Below are 21,046 nucleotides of genomic sequence, written 5' to 3' on the forward strand. Positions count from 1 at the left end.
CCTCTAGTAATTCATCGATATCTGCAGACGATATATCAGCAAATCCTTCTCCGCCTATTTCATGAGCTAAGGCTGTGATGTTAGGGTATTGATCCATATTAGAAGGCACATGATCTTTATTTTTTACACATTCTGGCCAAAGAGATCTCCAACGTGCGTTCAAAGTTGATGGTTTCAATTCGGATAGTGCTAATCCAGCATGTTTGATGCAGTCATTTATTGTAAAGTTCTTCCACGCGTCAATGACCGTTACATTTTTATTATTTGTTAATTTATCTAAAATGTATCGAAATGTTTGCTTTACGGAATAGGTCTTAAAGGTTGCAATAATTCCTTGGTCCAACGGCTGTATCAAGGAAGTAGTATTTGGAGGAAGAAAACTAAATTCAACATTCGGGTGCTCTATGTGTGGGTGGCCAGGTGCGTTATCTATAATCAGAAGAACCTTAAATTCAAGACTTTTATCGCTCATATAGCGACGCACTTCTGGGATAAAATGTTTGACAAACCATTCATTAAAAATTTCTCTAGTTACCCAGGCTTTTTTATTAGCTGTCCAGTGTACGATAAGGTATTTAAATTTACACCTTTCATAGACCGTGGTTTTAGAGCTCGATTAACAAGCAACATTCGATCTCCAGACGCATTAGAGCAAATTAAAAAGGTTACGCGATCTTTGGCCGCCTTGAACCCACTGGCAGTTTTCTGGGGTTTAGCTACGTATGTTCTATTCGGCATACGCTTCCAGAAAAGGCCTGTTTCGTCCGCATTCCATACCTGATCTGGAGTGTAACCACCTTTTTCAGTTATTTTAGCCAGTTTTGCTGGAAATTCCTTAGCTGCTACATCATCTGCAGATGCAATTTCACCCTTTATCTTTATATTATGTAACGCGTGTTGTTGTAGAAAACCATTCATCCATCCCGTACTAGCAGAAAATTCAAATTTTCTTCTTTTCTCGCCTGATGTTTGTGGTTCCGCTTCTTTAATCTGGTTGTAAATCTTTAATGCCATTTGCTTGATGTTATTTCCGTCAACGGGTATTCGTTTTTGAGACATATCCTCCATCCATATTACAAGAGCCTTTTCCATTTTTTGCTTCACAATGTCTCTTGTGTATGATGTTGTATGAGCACTTAATTTTGTCCCAGCAATTACAGATTTTCTAATCGCGTCCTCATTTTTTTTTTATAGTTCTTACGGTGGATTCTCTTAAACCGAAACGTTGCCCTACAGTGGTGGCATTATCTCCATTAGCAAAATTATCTAAAATGTTGATTTTAACTTCCAAAGAAATAGCTTTTCTTTTTGTTTGTTTTGTAGCGGACATTGTGATTAGATCGCCTATAAAAATTTTATTTATTTATACGTAATAAGTAAGTAAAGAATAAATGTATTAAAAAATATTTTATTTAATATTGTATTCGATTTTGTTACTCACCTTAAACATTGAAGCCAAACTGTAAACTCGTAATTATTTTAACCAAAACAGATGTGAGATGATATAAAATTAGGGAAATCCCCTGTAACTATTGATGCGCTCGCGCAATCAGGGGGTATCGATTCTCGCACAATCATATACCTTTCAAGCGCTTTCACATACTTGCAAGTACACGAAATTTTAGTTCCAAAATTATTCTAGATTAAAATTTCTTGCATCGTGTTAAATCAAATTAAATCGCGTAAAAAAAGAATAAAATATATTTTATTAATCGCGTTATATCAAATTCGCGTAAAAAAAGTTCGCGTAAAAACAGAATTAGGTGTACTTAATAATGTGTTGAGTTAAATTGAGATAGTTTAGTGTAGTTTCCACATAGTTAAAGAAAAAAAAGACATGGTAAAGTCAAAAGTAAAAAGGTTCGGTTCGCGGATTGCGTTTTAAAGTAGAAACGCGAGTTCGGTAGAGAATCCGTGGGACTCTATTATATGCAAATGTGACATCCCCTAATGAGGTTCGCAGCGGCGAGATACAGATCCACCGGTAGCCGGGGCCGCTCTTAATCTCGACATCGAGATAATCTTTCTTTCCAGCGCGCGCCCCCTTCGGGGGGCCGCTAGCGCGCGCCTTCCTATCTATCGTCGCATCGGCGACTTATCGCCGCCCGGCGACGACTCACTTAAGGGGGCCTTCGACCACGCTACCGCCCGCCCGACTCCCGTGTGTGTGTATGTGTGTGTGCGAGATCGTGCGGACCGGTACGGCCCTTTTTCTTATCGGAATCTCTTCTTCGCGGTGCCGCGGCCCGATTTACACGTGTACCGAGTCCCCTTAATGAGCGGAATTTTACGTTCGCAAACGCGCAATTATTCGATGGCAAAGCTACCGAGCTACGAAGGAACGAACGTTCTTTGGAGGTTCTCGATTATAGGGGGACCTTACTGGGAGAACCCGAACAAGAACCGCATTGCTCCACAAGAAGAAGTGTCCCTGTTTATACTCTCTCTTCGCGTACCATTAACATTTTCAACAAGGAATACCAATCGTTATTTAGATTTTTTTCTTTTCTTTATTTAAATTTTTTTTTGCCCGGGACTTAAAAAGCAGTAATAATAAAATTAAATGATTAGCGTTTAATTAAAAACAGGACGAGAAACGAAAAGAAGAACATTATAGCAGATTTCCATCCGGCAAAACACAGTTAAACGTCTCGAAAATGGCACGTCTCGCCGGGCGAGATACGTCGAGATTTATTGTCCATTTTATTAACATACTAAAAACTGTAATTTAACAGTTCCCGAGTTCAACCCCTAATTTAGTTCGTACGTACGTCTACGAACGCGGACGGACGTGCAAATCGACCAAAAAGAAGCTTTGCAATCATAAAGCTACGGAACAAACGCATTTTGGATATAAGTAACAGAACCGGATTGAAAACCAATACAACAAAATAATTTTTTAAAGTTTCATTTTTAAATAACAATTGATTAATTGGTATTTTATCTGAATAACAAAAAAAAAATTCTTAGATAAATTGTCATTAACTTTGACGATTCTATACATATTTAAATCAAAGTCCGTCTCTGTTTAAATCCACCTGACAGAGACGAACTCTAAAAAACCAAAGTGAAACGTTTATAATTTGATACACCCATCTCTCTTTATGTGGACGTCTTTTGCTCCTCGACCGTGTATAGTAGTATGCATAAACCGATCGGACGGCGATGTGTATAAAGTTGAACACGTGTCGATTGCATCCAACAGAAGATGGTTACGTTGAAAGCGGTTCGGTTTGGTCGGTTGTAGAGGATGTGGCGCTGCCCGTTCGGACCGTCACATTCGACTAATTGTTCCTAGAGGGGCTTCGCTCGATCGCCCAGATACCGATCTGCTGGCGGCTCTCTTCTTCGAACATCCAACCCAACCCAAACCGAACGACTTACGATTGATCGAATTATGCGAAGAGAATATCAGAGATTACACTTTTTTTAAAAACACACCAAAAATGAACAAAAAATTTTTTACTTTTATTCAACAAAAGGTGATAAATCATTTTGATTCTTGTTGAGGCGTTCATGTTCATATATTTCAAGAGTAGAGAGAAGTTGAGAAACATGGTTTTGTGTCGGGTCAAGTTTTATAAAACGAGGCTCAAAGGTGCTTTGTATTTTGAAATGACTTACGAGTGGAGACCGTGTGATTACTACCGCACGAGTTATGGTGGACAAGATAATTGTTTAATTGATATAGATTTGAGACTGGACGAGCGAAGTTGTGTGGCGGTGCGGACTTCACTGTGGGAGATATGGTTCAAATGGGATTTATCGATTCCGTAGGTATTACTCAGTCGGTTATATTGCGGGGTTTAAGACTCTATGATTTGTATCGCTTTGGAACATCACCAACAATAATCGAAGTAACATTTTTATGTTACCTTAAAGTTTATAAAACGACGACCATTGTTTGATTGAGTTGCAAAAGACACATAAAGCACTGGTGTTTCAATATTATATCGATTATAATTTAAATTTGATTTTTAACTTATTTAATATTGTTAAAAATAAAATTTGCTACAACTTTTGTTCTAAAAGTTTTTGTGTAACATGCTTCGATTCCAGAGTGTTAGTATTAATAACATGGAAAAGCAACAAATTCATCAAATTTTCGTATTTGTCTTGATATTGACGCATCTAAGAGCAAAGTGCAAAACAGCAATATTGCTAAGAATAAAATTTGCTACAACTGTTGTTCTGAAAGTTTCTTTGTAATATGTTCAGATTTCTCAATGTTACGATCAATAACTTGAAAGAACAACGAATTCGTCAAACTTTCACATTTTCGTATTTTTCTCAATGTTGACGCATCTAAAAGCAAAAGTGCAAGACAGCAATATTGTTAACAATAAAATTTGCTACAACTGTTGTTGTAAAAATTTTTTTGTAATATGTTCAGACTCCCCAATGTTACCATCAACAGCTTGAAAGAACAACGAACCATATTTTTCTGGATATATAGACGTCTGAGTGCAAAATTATGAGAGAGCAATTTGGTTAAGAGTAAAATTTGCTACAACTTTTGCTCTACAAGTCTTTTTGTAATATACTCAGATTCACCAGTGCTACCATTAACTACTTGAAAGAACAACGAATTCGACAAATTTACATATTTGCATATTTTTCTCGATGTTGACGCATCTAAGAGCAAAAGTGCAAGATACCAATATTGTTCTAATAAAATTTGCTACAACTGTTGTTCTGAAAGTTTCTTTGTAATATGTTCGATTTCCCAATGTTACCATCAATAACTTGAAAGAACAACAAATTCGCCAAATTTTCACATTTTCGTATTTTTCTCAATGTTGACGCATCTAAAAGCAAAAGTGCAAGACGCAATATTGTTAACAATAAAATTTGCTACAACTGTTGTTCAAAAAAATTTTTTGTAATATGTTCAGACTCCCCAATGTTACCATCAACAACTTCAAAGAACAACGAATTCGTCAAATTTTCACATTTTCGTATTTTTCGCAATGTTGACACATTTAAGAGCAAAAGTGCAAGACAGCAATATTATTAAGAATAAAATTTGCTACAACTTTTGTTCGAAAAGTTTTTTTTAAATATGCTTCGATTCCAGACTATTTCCATTAACAGCTTGAAAAGGCAATAAATTCGTCAAATTTTCATATTTTTCTGGATATATAGACGTCTGAGTGCAAAAGTATAAGAGAGCAATATTGTTAAGAGTAAAATTTGCTACAACTTTTGTTCTACAAGTTTTTTTTATAATATGCTCAGATTCACCAGTGCTGCTACCATCAACAACTTCAAAGAACAACGAATTCGTCAAATTTTCACATTTCCGTATTTTTCTCAATGTTGACGCATCTAGGAGCAGAAGTGCAAGACAGTAATATTGTTAAGAATAAAATTTGCTACAACTTTTGCTCTACAAGTCTTTTTGTAATATACTCAGATTCAGCAGTGCTACCATTAACTACTTGAAAGAACAACGAATTCGTCAAATTTACATATTTGCATATTTTTCTCGATGTTCACGCCTCTAAGAGCAAAAGTGCAAGATACCAATATTGTTCAGAATAAAATTTGCTATAACTGTTGTTCTGAAAGTTTCTTTGTAATATGTTCAGATTTCCCAATGTTACCATCAATAACTTGAAAGAACCACGAATTCGTCAAATTTTCACATTTTCGTATTTTTCTCAATGTTGACGCATCTAAGAGCAAAATTGCAAGACAGCAATTTTGTTCAGAATAAGATTTGCTACAACTTTTGTTCTAAAAGCTTTTTTATAACATGCCCCGATTCCCGAGTAGTACCATTAACAACGTCTAAATAGGATTCCATTTAAAAAAACAAAGTTTTTTTAAAACAATTTTTTTTGCTATACAGCGTGTCCCGTATCTTCCGCATCAGAGCATTATACGGTTGTAGGATACATTATTCTGAAGCGATCTTTCTAATAAAATTTTTTCGAAATGTTTATAATAACCGCACGGGAACTGTTTAACGACGACCAATAACGGACAACTTTGATTCATCGAAAAAGTTTATTTCTCTTTCCATGACGAATTTATTGGTGAGTACACGTGGGAAACGAGTTATCATCGGCGTAGCGGACCGGCCGAGGGTGGCACCGATTACCTGAGTCTGATTTGCGATCTGCTGATTGGACGAAAAACAGTTCCTTTAAACAGTTCCCGTGCGGTTATTATAAACATTTCGAAAAAATTTTATTAGAAAGATCGCTTCAGAATAATGTATCCTACAACCGTATAATGCTCTGATGCGGAAGATACGGGACACGCTGTATTATTTGGATTAAGGAAATATAATAACCAATACTTGGCCAGCATAGGTTGGCAACGCTGGTTATAACCACATACGCAGATGCAGCAGTCAGAACTTTTACAACATTTGTAATTGTAGTATGCGATAAAGAACTGCTGCTTTGGGACATACCGAACTGGCTTTGATGTGCAATGGTTTACTTCGTTTCAAATTATCTACATCTAATCATGTAGAATGATGAGAAAACAGATAACTGAAAATAGCAAGACTCATTCAGAAATTCATAAGTCTAGAAAACATTTAGATTAATTGAAAAGTCATCTCACAAAATTTACACATGAAATCATATCCAGAACCTGACACCACATCGTTTGTGGTTTGATTTGGTTTGTGCTAGCTGAATAAAAGAAAGTAAAAAAAGATGGAAGAACTTAAACCTTCATTAAAATGATAAGTTGAATTGAAAGTTATTCTTAATTTCAATGAAAGTAATAAATAAAAATAATGTTGATTAAGAAAAATTCAACTTTAATTTCTGTTTTGTATATTACAGCAATAAGCTAATTTTTTATTCACCCCCAATCTTCGGCGCCTTTAGGGTACCTCCCGGAATATATCTTAAGAGGGTGGGTTTTTTCAACCCAAAAAACGATAACACTAAAACGAAATGGGAATGAGGCCGCAAGAAGCGCCACTTGCGGCTTGGCTTGGCCCTTGAATATTTTATAATGGCGCAGAAGTGGAGTCGCGAGGAGTAAAAGTTTTCAGTGGCAATTAAACCTGAATAATTCAGTTAATGGTGACATCGCGAGTAATTGATATCTTGAGCCGGCCCCTAATTAGATTTTTTCCACGCCATGAGGAAATGAATTAGCGTTCGGGCGGGACGAGTTTTTAGTTGCAAATTTAATTATTACCAGACGTAATGCGAAAAACTTCTCCGATTTCAGGTGGGACCCATTAAAGAAGAAGTTTTTGAAAGTGAAATCATCCCTCGGTAACAATTAGAAAAGAAACAAATTAAATTTTTTTAAATAATTATCATAACCTTGAAATAAATAAAGTAATATAAAAGTAAAGTTGCAACATAAAGCCTCATCATTACATCTTTAGTTTATATCTTTCAAAATAAGAGATATTAAGTATCATTAAACGTTGTAAGTGGTGTTTATAGAATGATATAATGAATAGTTTAAAAAGTTATATTGTCAATTTGAAGTTGTTTTTCTAAGTATGGTAATAAAACTGTTTTTTAGCTTTATGGGAATTTGCGTTGGAAATAGAAGGTTTAAAGTCTCGAGGACGAGTTCGAAACGATGCGCTTGGATTCCGTCCCGTTTTTCGGGACAATACTCCATTCAATTTCATTTTTGATAAATTTATGGTTCCTGAAGCCGAAGCTCGTTACGCGTTTGCGGATATCTCGCGAGGCCGCTCGCTTTCATTTCGATAAACCGAGCCATAAACGGGCGCTTTCAATATGTTTCTTAAATGTACCATTAGTTACGCTTGTTCTTCGCGAACCGAACAAGCGCCCCACATTAAATCCCACCTGCTTGGGGATCTGTCGCTTGGTTTATGTCGGAATTGTCCGCGTCGTACGATTTATTCGACATCGGAAGTACACGCACCTTCTTTGTGTATTTCAATATGTTAAGGAAGAAAAGACTATTTAAAACCGTTAATAGACCTTTAAAACAACCTCTTTTAGGTCGCTCCTTTTATTTATTATGTTTAACCAAATATAGGAAACTTAATCGAATTAAATTGAAAATTTATCTGGTCCAAAGTAATATTATTCGAATCACACCGCTTGAGGGTTTGTTTAGTTTCTAACATCTCGAACCCCTGCGCAGCTCGGAAATCAGTTGTTGCTCTTAGGATGACGCCGGGGGCGCTTGCTTAGGCCCTAAGCTCGTCCGCCGAACGTTTCAAACACAAACACGCTAAATACTTGAATCTCCGTTTCCTCACCCTTTCCTTCTTCGTTAAGAAAATAACAAAGCTTTAATCTCTCTCTTTCCTTCTCCCACTTGCACTCGATAAAGTTTTTGGATAAACTTTTTAATCGAAGTTCGGGTTAAAGCTAATGTTAAGCGTTGCAGATGCAAACCAAGTAGCAGGTAGCCGAAAAAGACAGAAAAAGATTACCGTCCAAGGCAGATGTAGTGCCCAATTATTATGCCCTGGGTCGCAATAATTAATAAATTCCTGGAAAATTAACGCTATTAATCGGCCGCTACCGTACTGCTTCGACAATTTGTTGCCAGCTTTTGATTATCAATTACATCGACCTTCCTTCTTCGATGCCAAATGGAGATTAAAAAGCTTGGAGACATCCCCACGGTGCGGTTTAATGAACCCCGAAGTTATTGTGTATTTATTTATGTTTTTAATGAAAATGAAAAGAATCGACGTTGCACGAAACAACGCAATTTTCGATCGTAATTCAATTGGGTGTCCATATGTTTAGGGGGTACGATAAATAGCGCACTAGAGGCGGTCTTGACAGGTTAAACGCGAAGTTTTATCACACCTGGTGTTATAATTGCAGTTTATGTTGCAAACGCGACGATCAAATTTAATCATCTTCGGAGACTTTAATCTGCTTGTCCAATAAATAATAATTTAAATACGTTTCGTTGTATTATAGAATATTGTTTTTAAAAATAATTGTTTTGATAAAATTAAATAAAAACGACATCGACAGGTGAAAAAAAATTATACAAATTAAATTTAATACGAGTAATCAATTTTCGTTGCGATTAAATATTGATGGTGTTCAAGTTTGAACTGGTCGGATGTATGAAATTAAGGTCGAAGTTGAAGACGACGGCTCCGTCGCTTCCCCTTTCTATAGCACATTACAAGATTAATTTCTTTTCGGTCCAATAATTCAATTAATTCGAGAGAGAAACAACGGCGGCGGAGTCGGGAATGTTATGTTAAGTAAACTCCAGCCCCGGCTTACGGTAACTAGTTTCGGAATTAACGCCCAACCCCCGCAGGCGAAACAACCAGCCCCTTTCCAAACCGATATTAATATCACCTGTACGTCTCGAGAATCCCAACCGAATTTCGATCAAAATTCAAACATCTCACTGTTTGTTTTGTATAATGTCTCTCATAGCTCCATATAGAGGGTTTAAAACAAAACGTGATTTGAATTTTAGACAATTTATTTAAGAAAAAAATATTTCCATCAAGAAAATAAAAAGAAGCGGTCGTGGCAATTTATTAACAGTCGCTTCTAAATCGATTGAAAATCGAAAAATGCTCGGTCCCGAACTAATTTCAGAGTACAATGGTCTGAAGGGTTCCGTCCACGGCCGATCAATTTCTCGGGGATTATTATTTCGGGGCACAAGGCACCGATCGATCGGGGCCCAACCTAACCGTGGGCCATTTGCAGGGTGTTATTATGTGCACAGCCGAAAATTGGTTTTTTCTATAATACGAAAGCGCGAGAGATCAAATAGCAGTCTCACTCATTAATCCAGGCGTAAGTGTTTTAATCACTTCAAATCAAACCCAAAGTAGATACAAAAACTGCACAGGGTGGTGATTTATTAACTCACCATCAAACTTTGGCATATGATAGCTAATCCAATTACAAAAAAAAATATTAATGAACATGTCCTATTTCAATTATTTACGAAATTACAACACTGTAAAGTTTTCTGCAGCGAATTTATTAATAGTCAGTAAAATGAAACATTCAACAAAAATAAAGTTGTCATTGTAATATGTCAGTTTGCTGTAAGGTTTAATTATTACATACAAGAAGAAACTCAAAATGTGCGCTTATAGCACTGAAGAGTATGCTGATATAATTTTCGTGTATGGTTTTTGCAATGGAAATGCTCGACAATCAGTACGAGAATATCAAGAAAGATTTCCACAGCGTCATCAATGTTGTCATTAATAATCCTTCTATCAGCACTCGAAGAATAGCACACAACATACATGTAAGTCAAAATTTTGCATGGCGCGTATTAAACCACGAAGTCCTTCATCCGTATCGTAAACAATGTTCAAGCTCTACAGCCAAGAGATAATCAGCATAGTGTTATAATTTCGTAAATAATTGAAACAGGACATATGTTCATTAACATTTTTTTTGGTAATTGGATTAGCAAAGTTTGATGGTGAGTATACAATGTACACTTAATTCTGTTTTTTGCGCGACAGATACGTTCCCAATAAATTCGCGTAAAAGAAAATCGCGTAAAAAAAGATACGGTATTTATGTAAAAATACGGGATAGGTTCCGACATTTGAAGAATCGGTTAAAATGTTATGATTAAGAAAGATAAATTCGGTTACTTTAATGTGCTTTTATTTAATAAAACTTATTTAAAAATAATAAATAATTCATAAGTTGAAATAATAATAAAATAAAAGTAAAGAAAAAATCATTATTTAGTGAAAAAAACGAAAATTAATTTCTAATTGCTATCACTTTTCGATGCGCTTTCCTTCTCAAGCTGTGCTGCCGCGTTAGTGGTTCTAGTCACAAATTCTGTTATCGATCGTTGTGTTCCAGGTTTGATAAGGCTGTTATACAATTCACGATAACTGCCCATTAATAATTTAATGTCTCGTTGAAATTTTGTAGATCTTTCTTCAATAGGATCATGCTTTTGAAAAGGATCGCATAATTTAGCAGCGAGTTGTAGTCCTTCTTTGATTACATCTGCGGTAAGGGTAGGAATCTCTTCGTCAATTTCACTGCATTCTTTATCATCGGGAATCTCAAGCGCTAAACTAATGATTTCATCATCAGTAAGTGCAGTAGTGCTTTATCCTCTAGTAATTCATCGATATCTGCAGACGATATATCAGCAAATCCTTCTCCGCCTATTTCATGAGCTAAGGCTGTGATGTTAGGGTATTGATCCATATTAGAAGGCACATGATCTTTATTTTTTACACATTCTGGCCAAAGAGATCTCCAACATGCGTTCAAAGTTGATGGTTTCAATTCGGATAGTGCTAATCCAGCATGTTTGATGCAGTCATTTATTGTAAAGTTCTTCCACGCGTCAATGACCGTTACATTTTTATTATTTGTTAATTTATCTAAAATGTATCGAAATGTTTGCTTTACGGAATAGGTCTTAAAGGTTGCAATAATTCCTTGGTCCAACGGCTGTATCAAGGAAGTAGTATTTGGAGGAAGAAAACAAAATTCAACATTCGGGTGCTCTATGTGTGGGTGGCCAGGTGCGTTATCTATAATCAGAAGAACCTTAAATTCAAGACTTTTATCGCTCATATAGCGACGCACTTCTGGGATAAAATGTTTGACAAACCATTCATTAAAAATTTCTCTAGTTACCCAGGCTTTTTTATTAGCCTTTCATAGACCGTGGTTTTAGAGCTCGATTAACAAGCAACATTCGATCTCCAGACGCATTAGAGCAAAATAAAAAGGTTACGCGATCTTTGGCCGCCTTGAACCCACTGGAAGTTTTCTGGGATTTAGCTACGTATGTTCTATTTGGCATACGCTTCCAGAAAAGGCCTGTTTCGTCCGCATTCCATACCTGATCTGGAGTGTAACCACCTTTTTCAATTATTTTAGCCAGTTTTGCTGGAAATTCCTTAGCTGCTACATCATCTGCAGATGCAATTTCACCCTTTATCTTTATATTATGTAACGCGTGTCATTGTAGAAAACCATTCATCCATCCCGTACTAGCAGAAAATTCAAATTTTCTTCTTTTCTCGCCTGATGTTTGTGGTTCCGCTTCTTTAATCTGGTTGTAAATCTTTAATGCCATTTGCTTGATGTTATTTCCGTATTTTATTAATCGCGTTATATCAAATTCGCGTAAAAAAAGTTCGCGTAAAAACAGAATTAGGTGTATATACAATTTCATTTCATATCATTGCATATCATTTTATTTCACCCCCCAAGTTAAATTTCTCGCGTAGAAAATAAACTCTGATTCGTTTTATGCTCGTGTTCAAGTACCATACAATATATTTTGTATATACGAACAAGAGACGTGGTTACATATGCAAATTGAGTCCGCCGACTTATTGCCTGATAAGCCGTAAAGAAAAAAAGGTGGAATAAAGCGCGGTTAGAATAACGCCATCGCGTATCCCCCTCGGCGTGATAATTTCACGGTCTTTTCTCTCCAGACGGATCCAAATTAGACGTATGAATATTTCAGTCCTTCACATCAGACGCGTGGAGGAGAAAAGCCCGTGATCTAAATTCAAACGAACACGCCCGCAACGTGTACGATCAATACTTTAAATATAATCGCGAGAGAAAAAGAAAAAAAGGAAAGAGAAAGAAGAACGAAATTTCAATATCGACAAAAAGAAAATAATCAAATATTTGCGAAAATGATTATTCCATTACGGCGAAATTTACACAGGTAGAGAAACGGGATTTCGTTTCTGCGGTGGTTTTTGCCTTGAATATTTAGCGAGCGGGTGAAAGAGAGAAAGAACCCCGTTAAAGTCGATTGAAGAAAAATATTGTTCCCCGTTCTTTTCGGAAGGGAGAAACGACGGTTCCATTTCCGACGAAAGCTCTGAATCAACACCTACAGGTAAATAATATCCGGTTACCCCCTCTTGTTTTCTTTATTAAGTGGTGGAGTACATTATTTTTTGAAAAATAAAAAAGTACTCAATTTCAATTTTAAATTTGAAAACAAATTTGTAAATGTTGAGTCAGAATAAAGCAACCAAGACCCTTAGTAATTTCATAAATTTTTACCTCATAGCTAAAAAGCCACTGTGTGGTGCTTTGGTGATATTAATTGTGTCTTCATGATGTCTTCGTTTATAAATATGAAGGCTACGAAATCTTTGATTAGGTGATATTATCCTTATATTGATGTAATATGTCTTCTTAATTTTCTTCTCTAACTACACCATAGTCGTCCCTCAACTGGCCGTAATCTGCATTACTGTCTCTCACCATGTCATTGTCGGTCTCCCTATGGGTCGCCTGTCCTACGTTCTGGTCTTCATGTACATCCGTGGTTTCCTCATCTGTCCCCTATGTCTTACGTGACCCAATCAAGACAGTCTATTAAGATTGCCTATCCTCAATCATCCTCTCGACCGACTGCATATTCAGTTCTTCTCGAATACGGCAATTCCTTGCTCTGTCCCATCGTGTCTTTCCTGCAACCCTCCGGAAACATTTCATTAGAACCACATTAACCCTATTAATGTTCCTTCTGTTTGCGGGTCAGCTATCACTGCCATACTCAGAGCATAGTAAGTTGGGTTGGCTTCCACTCTGTTTCTGACCTCTTCAGTCTGGTGGATTGTCTTGCTCAGATATTGGTAGCTGCTGATTTAGGTGAGAAGTTGACCATCACATTCGATGTGGATATTATCCACATCGACACCACCATAACTTGACTCTTCACCTTATTCAACCACTGATGTAGAGTTGGGAGAAAGTCTTAAGCTTGAGTTGGGTTCGGTTGTACATATTCATTATTTGAGTTTGGTTACGAAAATAAGCGATTTTTCTAATTATGTCGAATTATGTTGAAATACAAATTTTTCTTTAACGCGTTATCTGCCGGCTGTCTGCCCTATACGTCTTACTATACCAATACAGAAATTTACAATCTTTGGAGATATTTAGCTTTTTTATGTATTATGGCAATTGTAGGATGTGCTTCGACCGCTGTGGGTAAATTTGAATAACGTTGGGGAACATGACCCTACATAATATGTGTCAACGATACTGCTCATAATTAATTTAAAAGTAATTAATTTTTTGCCTATAATGCCGCAAGACACACATTTTGTGCCATTATCTTGGTACGGCTGAATCGATTGAAGTAATAAATAAAAGCAGCTCAAAACAAAAGTAATTTTACATGAGGTAAACTGGTATGGACAAAAGTAGCTGATTTCGGTGCATTTTATTTATTGTGATTCTTCCAAGCAAAGTCCTGTAATGGGCTATTATCTTTTCTGGTGACATACTCTGCACCTTTTTCTGAATTGCAAATCATTTTTTTTCAGAAACTTCATTGGTGTGTGTTGTGTTTGTAGAAGAGGTTGTTGTGTGACTACTTGAATTTTTTCACTTAGAAGATTCTTTAGAATCGAAATCCGAAAATCGTAATAAGAAATATTTTATTATCCATGGAGTACTTCTTACAACAATAGCAACATGAAACAGCCACCCCATTCCAATGTTTACTCGTGATTTCTCTTACTTATCTATTTTCTTATTTTTTATCTATTTGCCGACTCAAATTTACGTTGTTATAAAAGTTGTCCATAAACAACGAGTACCTTTATTTTCCAACCCTTTCATCAAATGCATAATAATGTTACTGCAATGACCTTATTCCCAAAAATGTCCCCAACTTCAACTGTATACAGTACAACGCAAAACAGTTTCGTTAGACTCATCTAAAATGTATAACTTTATGCCATATTTATGTTTTTTCCGTTTTATATACTGACGAAACATAAGTCTTCCTCTATATAACATCATCGACTCATCCAGTGATAATTGTTTGCTAGGAACATAATCTTGCAAGCATCGTATTTTATGCAAGCGGTCAGTGTATCCAACATCCTGCGCGCATTCGGGATTTTTTGCAACGTAGGTACAGGCGTAATGAGCAAAAACTTGTTCTGCGACATGTAGGTATCTACGAAAACAGTGAATCGAATATAATTCACTCGTCTTCCAGTATTCTTGCAGTCCATTTATTTGAATATGAAACCATAGCTCAAAAAAGTATCTTCATTTCAGATGCTGTAACTGGTTTCTTCTGATTTAGAATCAAAGTTATATATTCGTTTGTTCAACGATATGTTGAAAGAATTCGTCTGTTACGAGCTAAGAAAGGAAATCGAATGGGTCAGTGCCATTATTTATTTTTAGTCCCGGGTCGGCAGTAAATGTAATGCTTTTGAGGTTAGGTGTGTCAGATCAAAGTGGCGGCATATTTTTTATATTATCTTCTTCGTGTAATAAAACATTACCTTTTTCTTCATCTCCATCTGATTAGAAATTATCCTCCGAGCCATCATCCGTCACAATATCAGGAAGCTCGCTACCTTTTATGTCTGACGATTCAAATAACTTGTTAGCGATATCTTGTAATTCTGCATTACTCAGAGGTTCAAATTCAGGCTTAGACGTGGCTGATACTTGATCACCTATTCTTACAATCGGGGTGACACTCTAAAACAGTCAATCAAGGGGTGACATTCTAAAACAGTAAAATACCTTATCTCCAGTTAATAAGTAAGGCGTGAATTCAATGTATGCAAAACAGTAGACATAATCATGTTTTGCTTAGATTACAAATGTTGGTTAAATTGACAAAGTGACCAAAAAAGAATTCCATTTTGTGTTTCTATCGAATCTGCTCAACCTGTACCAAATATGAAAAATATTATGAAATGAAATATAAAAGCATCTGTTTTGGGTCTAGTAAAAACATTATTTAGTTATTTTGATATACTTAGAGCCATCATATTAACAGCTGGAATACTACGCAGTACCCTCATTACTATGTTTGCCAAAAATCTCATCATCATCTGTATCATTCACCATAATTTTCTTACTGGATTGTGTCTCCAAGATTGTGACCTTATTTTCAGGAAATATGAATTGTGGTGTAATTAAACATTAATAAACATTAATACTCCTTAGGTTTAGGAGGTCAACGTACACAGCAACAGCCAGACTTTTTACGTTGCCATTATTGTCTTTATTTTTGCAATACACAAACAACTTTTCATTAAATCGTTTAGGACAAACGCTATGATACATCACAAAGTGAGATGATTTGCTTTGTTGTAGATATCAGTATTATATTGTAACTAAGTCGCAGATAACACATTATATTCATAAATCGTTGTAAATAATTTGGTTTTGTTGACTAAAATTGGAACAAGTTCTGCAAAGAAAAGGAATAGGAATATTGAGTTATGCGAGTATACAAAAAACTCGCGAGGTAATCGTAATAATATATGACTTGTATAAATGTCAGAGTTAATAGGAGTCCAGTAAAGTCATGGTTTGATTAAGTTTTCTGTGACCGTTTATGCAAGTGAATTTAAGAAGTTTAAATGTAAACCTTTAGAATCATCATGTACACAAATAAAAACGGTTGGTCTCGTGCCAAATACAATGCGGTTAGTTTCTAAACTGTACAAAACCGCAAAACCGGGATTACTTTACGCTTTAGTACTTATGAAAACCAACCGTCCGCGATATAATCGACAATTTTATACCTTCTATGGTTTTACTAGTAGGTAGGTGTAGATGAGAAGTTGAATTCCTTTGGCGCATCTGAAAATTGATATTAAGAGTGGAAATAAACAACGGTACAAAGCCGTGCGGTGGTTATCGGCGTTAATATGTAAACGCTGTAAATACAAGTTAAGGGAAGAGCCGAACGTGGTACGGTTCAGTTTATGACTCAGATAGGAACCTTAGTGTAATTTGCTGTAACCGCCTGGGCTCCATCGGGCGAGAAGTGCTGTAGAACTTGTTGTATTTCCCAAGGATCATGAAAACAAAAAAGGAGAGTTTGAAATAAATTAAAAAGAAAAAAAGATTTTGTGATTTTATGTTTGCAAACACTTTAACAAGAACAAATTGAAGCATCCGGAGAGTATAGATAACATTTTAGCCTGGTTAACAACGAGAACTTATCTACGTTTTCCAATCGACTGGTCACACGAGCTGTTCCAAAAACCATATAACGCGATTTATTTGTCGAACGAAATGGTGTCTCTGAATAAATGTATGGGGGGATTATTGTTAATGGGGCGGACAGATGCCTCGCGGTTTTGTCGAGTGCCCAACAACTAGAACTTCAAACACTTTTATATTTCAATTCGCGACGACCGTCAGTCGTGTCGGCCGCGTTATCTCTGTTTAACGTAATTAGCGTATTGTTTGTCCGCTTTCTGCCGTTTATTTTTCCAGTTGACGCGTCGTGCCGCCCCAAATGGGGATCCGATAATGTGAAACGCCGCTTTATCGCCCATCTGGTCCGATTTACATAACAATCGGAGTTTCGGTCCCCGATTTCCGAACCAGACAACGAGAAATATAGAAACGTGAATGGAATCGGATGAAACGCAACAAGTGTCACAAATCCGTTTACGCTTTTCGAATTTCACACTTCATCGCGTTAACCCCAAATAAACCGAATAATTGAGACGAAGAGATCGTATTTCAGATTTCCAGTCGATTCAATTACGATAAAATGAAAAATAATTGTTAGTTAATTTTTTTTATTACGTTCTATTTCTTATATCTTTCGCGCAAAGTCTTATCTACGGGACGGTAAAGTAGATTAGGGCCCTGAGCAAGCTTTAAAAGCGTACACAATTCTCGCATTCCGCCGTTTATATTTATTTGGCCGTAAAGTTGCCGCACACGATACGTGAGAGTGCTAAATCTTAAATCAACGGACGCACACGATCCAAGTCTCTGTGCGGCTGTGTACCATGCGATAAGCCAAAGGCCAAACAGCAATCGTCGATACAAGACTTACGATTCTAAATTGTCTTATGCAATAATAACAATAAATCGTTTCTTTTTTCTTTATAATTAACATCAAGTCAAAGTAAATCAAAGTAAGGTTTTTCTTAACACAGAATAAACTCATGTTGTGTATCTTCATTGTTATATGATAGGTTTAGATTTATATCGATGTAATTACGATTTCCCTTACCAAAGTAAACAGAATGAAAAGGCAAGTAATGGAAAGAAATTGATTCATTGTGAAGGTGCGAAGAAAATACGGCGATAAATCATTGGGGAGGGAGAGTTTGGTTGATAAAGATTTCCTTTCTGCGGGTTGCGGCGGCTGTTCCGGAGCTAATTCGATAAAAAAAAGCGGCCGGGAAGGGAAAATTCAGATTATCATTCTTTTAATATTTATTTTCTCGTGAGGACGGCTGCAGGGAGCGCGCGGCTTGTAGAATGAATGGAGCCGGCTTAAGATCATCAATTATACCGCGCCATTTGCGTTTGTAAACAGGGCGAAGTGAATGGAAAAAGAGAAAAACGTCGCGGGCTCCCTTTACGCCACTTTAATTGCGTTTCTTTTTCAATTATCCCGAGGGTGGATAAGGTAAACACCGAGAATTAGCCGCGCGTTTCATTGCAATTATTTTTTAAAGGTAATCCTTTAATTAGTGAATTCTACGACATTAATCATTGCGTTATATGCAAATTTTATTGTATACATAAACAGTACGCATCGCGTAATTAGTTTTAATAAAAGTCTCATAAAAATCTCTTACATTGTTGGGTTACCTTCATTATCCGTATTCGGGAAATGGGTAATACAAAAATAATTATTTGTGGCTCAGATTAAAATAAAATCGACCTCAGCCACATCATCCACGCAATACTATCATTAAAACGCTTAATTTGTCTCGGCCACTTAAGGATTGCTTTCGACGTATAAAAATTATCTTTAATAAAACCTGCACCAAGGACATTATGTTTCGCGACATTGTAGATATTGAAATAACGAGAGATCGTCTTTGGTGGGCTGAAAAGACAGATTTCTAGAAATTTATCAAAACCAGTCTTACGATACAATATAGGTACTAAAAGTAGTACTTATAATTCTTTACCGATTCTTATTCTCGTCGTCCTCGAAAACACATCGAGACGCTACGAATAAGAACAAAACCAACAACCCTCTCCTCTCCGCTATTATTATACCCGTTGTAACAGTCTCTTTTTGTTCTCGTTGCAGCGGAACTCAAGATGGACGTACTCAGAGAACGCGAGGTAAAGGACAACCTCGAACGACAACTGATCGACGAACAAAAATTAAGAGGTAAGCCTTATAATCTCCCTTGTCTCGCGTCTCGTGTTATTTATAGAAGCGCCTCTTTCTCTTTTCCGCGAGATGAAACCTCTTCTCCTCTATTCCCGACGATGTTAGTAGGTGCACTCCGACGTTATTGTTACATTGTACGAAGCCACGTAGACATACGTTCATTGTTTTAATATCCCAACAACGCCGTCGACGACGACGGCGAAAGAAAAATTTATAAGGGAACTAACCCAAGGGTAAAAATGCATTTCGTTCTCAGGGAGTGACAAGTGGGACGTAATTGTTACCTATATACCAGATGTAACACACCTTGTTGTTAATGGTTGATCATAAATACACTTCATGGGGTTTGTAGAATGCAATAAAGACTAGTTGACCTAAATTGTTTTACAATCTGTTTTATTGATACCTAAGTATTTCAAAACATAAAAGAATGAACATATTAACTATAAACATGATAAAAGATTGATTAATGTAAGTAAAGCCATTTACTTTTTCATGTTGATGAATTCTCTTTAAACGAATTAACAGTTTTTATAAGATGAATTAATTACACACAGTTTATCAATTTATTTACATCAAGACATCCCATGGGATAAATTTATTTATGAATTTCATCATCTAAAATTTTCAAAAAAAACTTTGTTAAAGAATTCATACTTTTAATGATATAATTATTTTGCATAAATTCCTATCTTATCAAGAGATCCTATTTGAGTTTCCCAAGAAAGCTTCAATTTCTGCATCAACTGTATGGAAACAAGGAAACTTTATCGCTTCATATTTTATGAGGATTTGAAACAACTCAATTTAAGCATGTAATAACGTATCATTTTCCCTATAAGCTTTAGTGACCAAAGGTTAAAGCTTCCATTCCAAGAATTTTTTCTTGTACATAGTTTTGATAACTTCGCCCATACCAAAATAGAAGAATGGAATTTTGATGAAAGCGATTTTGGACGAAAATGCAGCAAAAATTAACATATGTTTATTAGCAAATTATGGCTAGATAACAAGATTTCTTTACAAATCACTCAAGCAATATGGATACCAGAGAAAAAAGGTAACGATAATCTCAGGAAGTAATAATTCATTTTGGAAAGAAATCTTGCCGCTTAATTCAAGAGCAATTTTTCCAGACAGCTTCAGATACTAACTATTGGTGGATTTGCATCTAAGAAAATCGCTGAAATTCTGGTGGGAAAAAATCACGTCAATATCAAAATAAATTCTTGCACAAGTAAAACAATGGGATGTTGCTTCACGTTTCAAACAATCTCACGTCTTTTTCTACAAAATTTCTTGCGTGCTAAAATCCAATTTGTTTGATATCAAATACTAGACTTTTAAAGCAAAAGCAGCGAAATACGGAATGTCTTCTAATCTACCTAGAAGACGACATTAAAATTTACACAAAATACTTCATTTCCTTTGAATAGCTTACAGAAGATAAAATTTCCTTTGATTTCTAATATATCAAGATTACCTATTAGAAGTATAGTATTTTTTGTTTTCCTACAGGAATTAAGGTAGATTGTTGATGAGCTCCTCCTTTGGTATTGATTGCAAGATTAAGAACATCGGTATGCACCTTCTCCGGCAAGTTCTCCTTTTCGGCATAGCTCATGGCAAAAAAATACCACGGTGTACCACCCAGTATAGTGGGGATTTGAGAAAATCACGTTTAAAGTTTAAAACCGTAGCATATCAAGATCATTGTATTTACTATCATTCTGCTATGCCTGGTCCATAGAGTATTCACTCTTTTTCTTTAGAGAAATCTTCCCGAGACGCCAGTTCTTCTCTTTCGGCAATTCTGGCGTTCTTAGCAGCATCAGATACACCTTACTCAGATGGATTCATGCGTTTCTCATCTCGACTAAAAGCGGGTTGATTCCAAATTGTAAGTACCCATACTGGATAACATGAGTGAGAAACCTTCGTTAAAAATTGAATTTGTCAA

General features: G+C 36.1%; 2 protein-coding genes across 5 annotated transcripts in view; one reads left to right on the top strand and one right to left on the bottom strand.

Moving 5' to 3' along the window:
• The window catches only part of LOC111418068 (TBC1 domain family member 15-like), a 245,047-nt gene that overhangs the window by 155,499 nt on the left and 68,502 nt on the right, over positions 1–21,046 (bottom strand). The gene's annotated exons all lie outside the window — the stretch shown is intronic.
• The window catches only part of LOC111418066 (dachshund family transcription factor), a 198,862-nt gene that overhangs the window by 149,378 nt on the left and 28,438 nt on the right, over positions 1–21,046 (top strand). For all 4 annotated transcript variants that reach the window (XM_023050497.2, XM_023050498.2, XM_071199707.1 and 1 more), the window contains one exon: positions 19,000–19,083. In XM_023050497.2, the coding sequence (XP_022906265.1) occupies positions 19,000–19,083 (84 nt within the window). The remainder of the gene's footprint in view (positions 1–18,999; positions 19,084–21,046) is intronic.

This window comes from Onthophagus taurus, chromosome 11 (genome assembly GCF_036711975.1).
Source record: "Onthophagus taurus isolate NC chromosome 11, IU_Otau_3.0, whole genome shotgun sequence".
Lineage (NCBI taxonomy): Eukaryota > Metazoa > Arthropoda > Insecta > Coleoptera > Scarabaeidae > Onthophagus > Onthophagus taurus.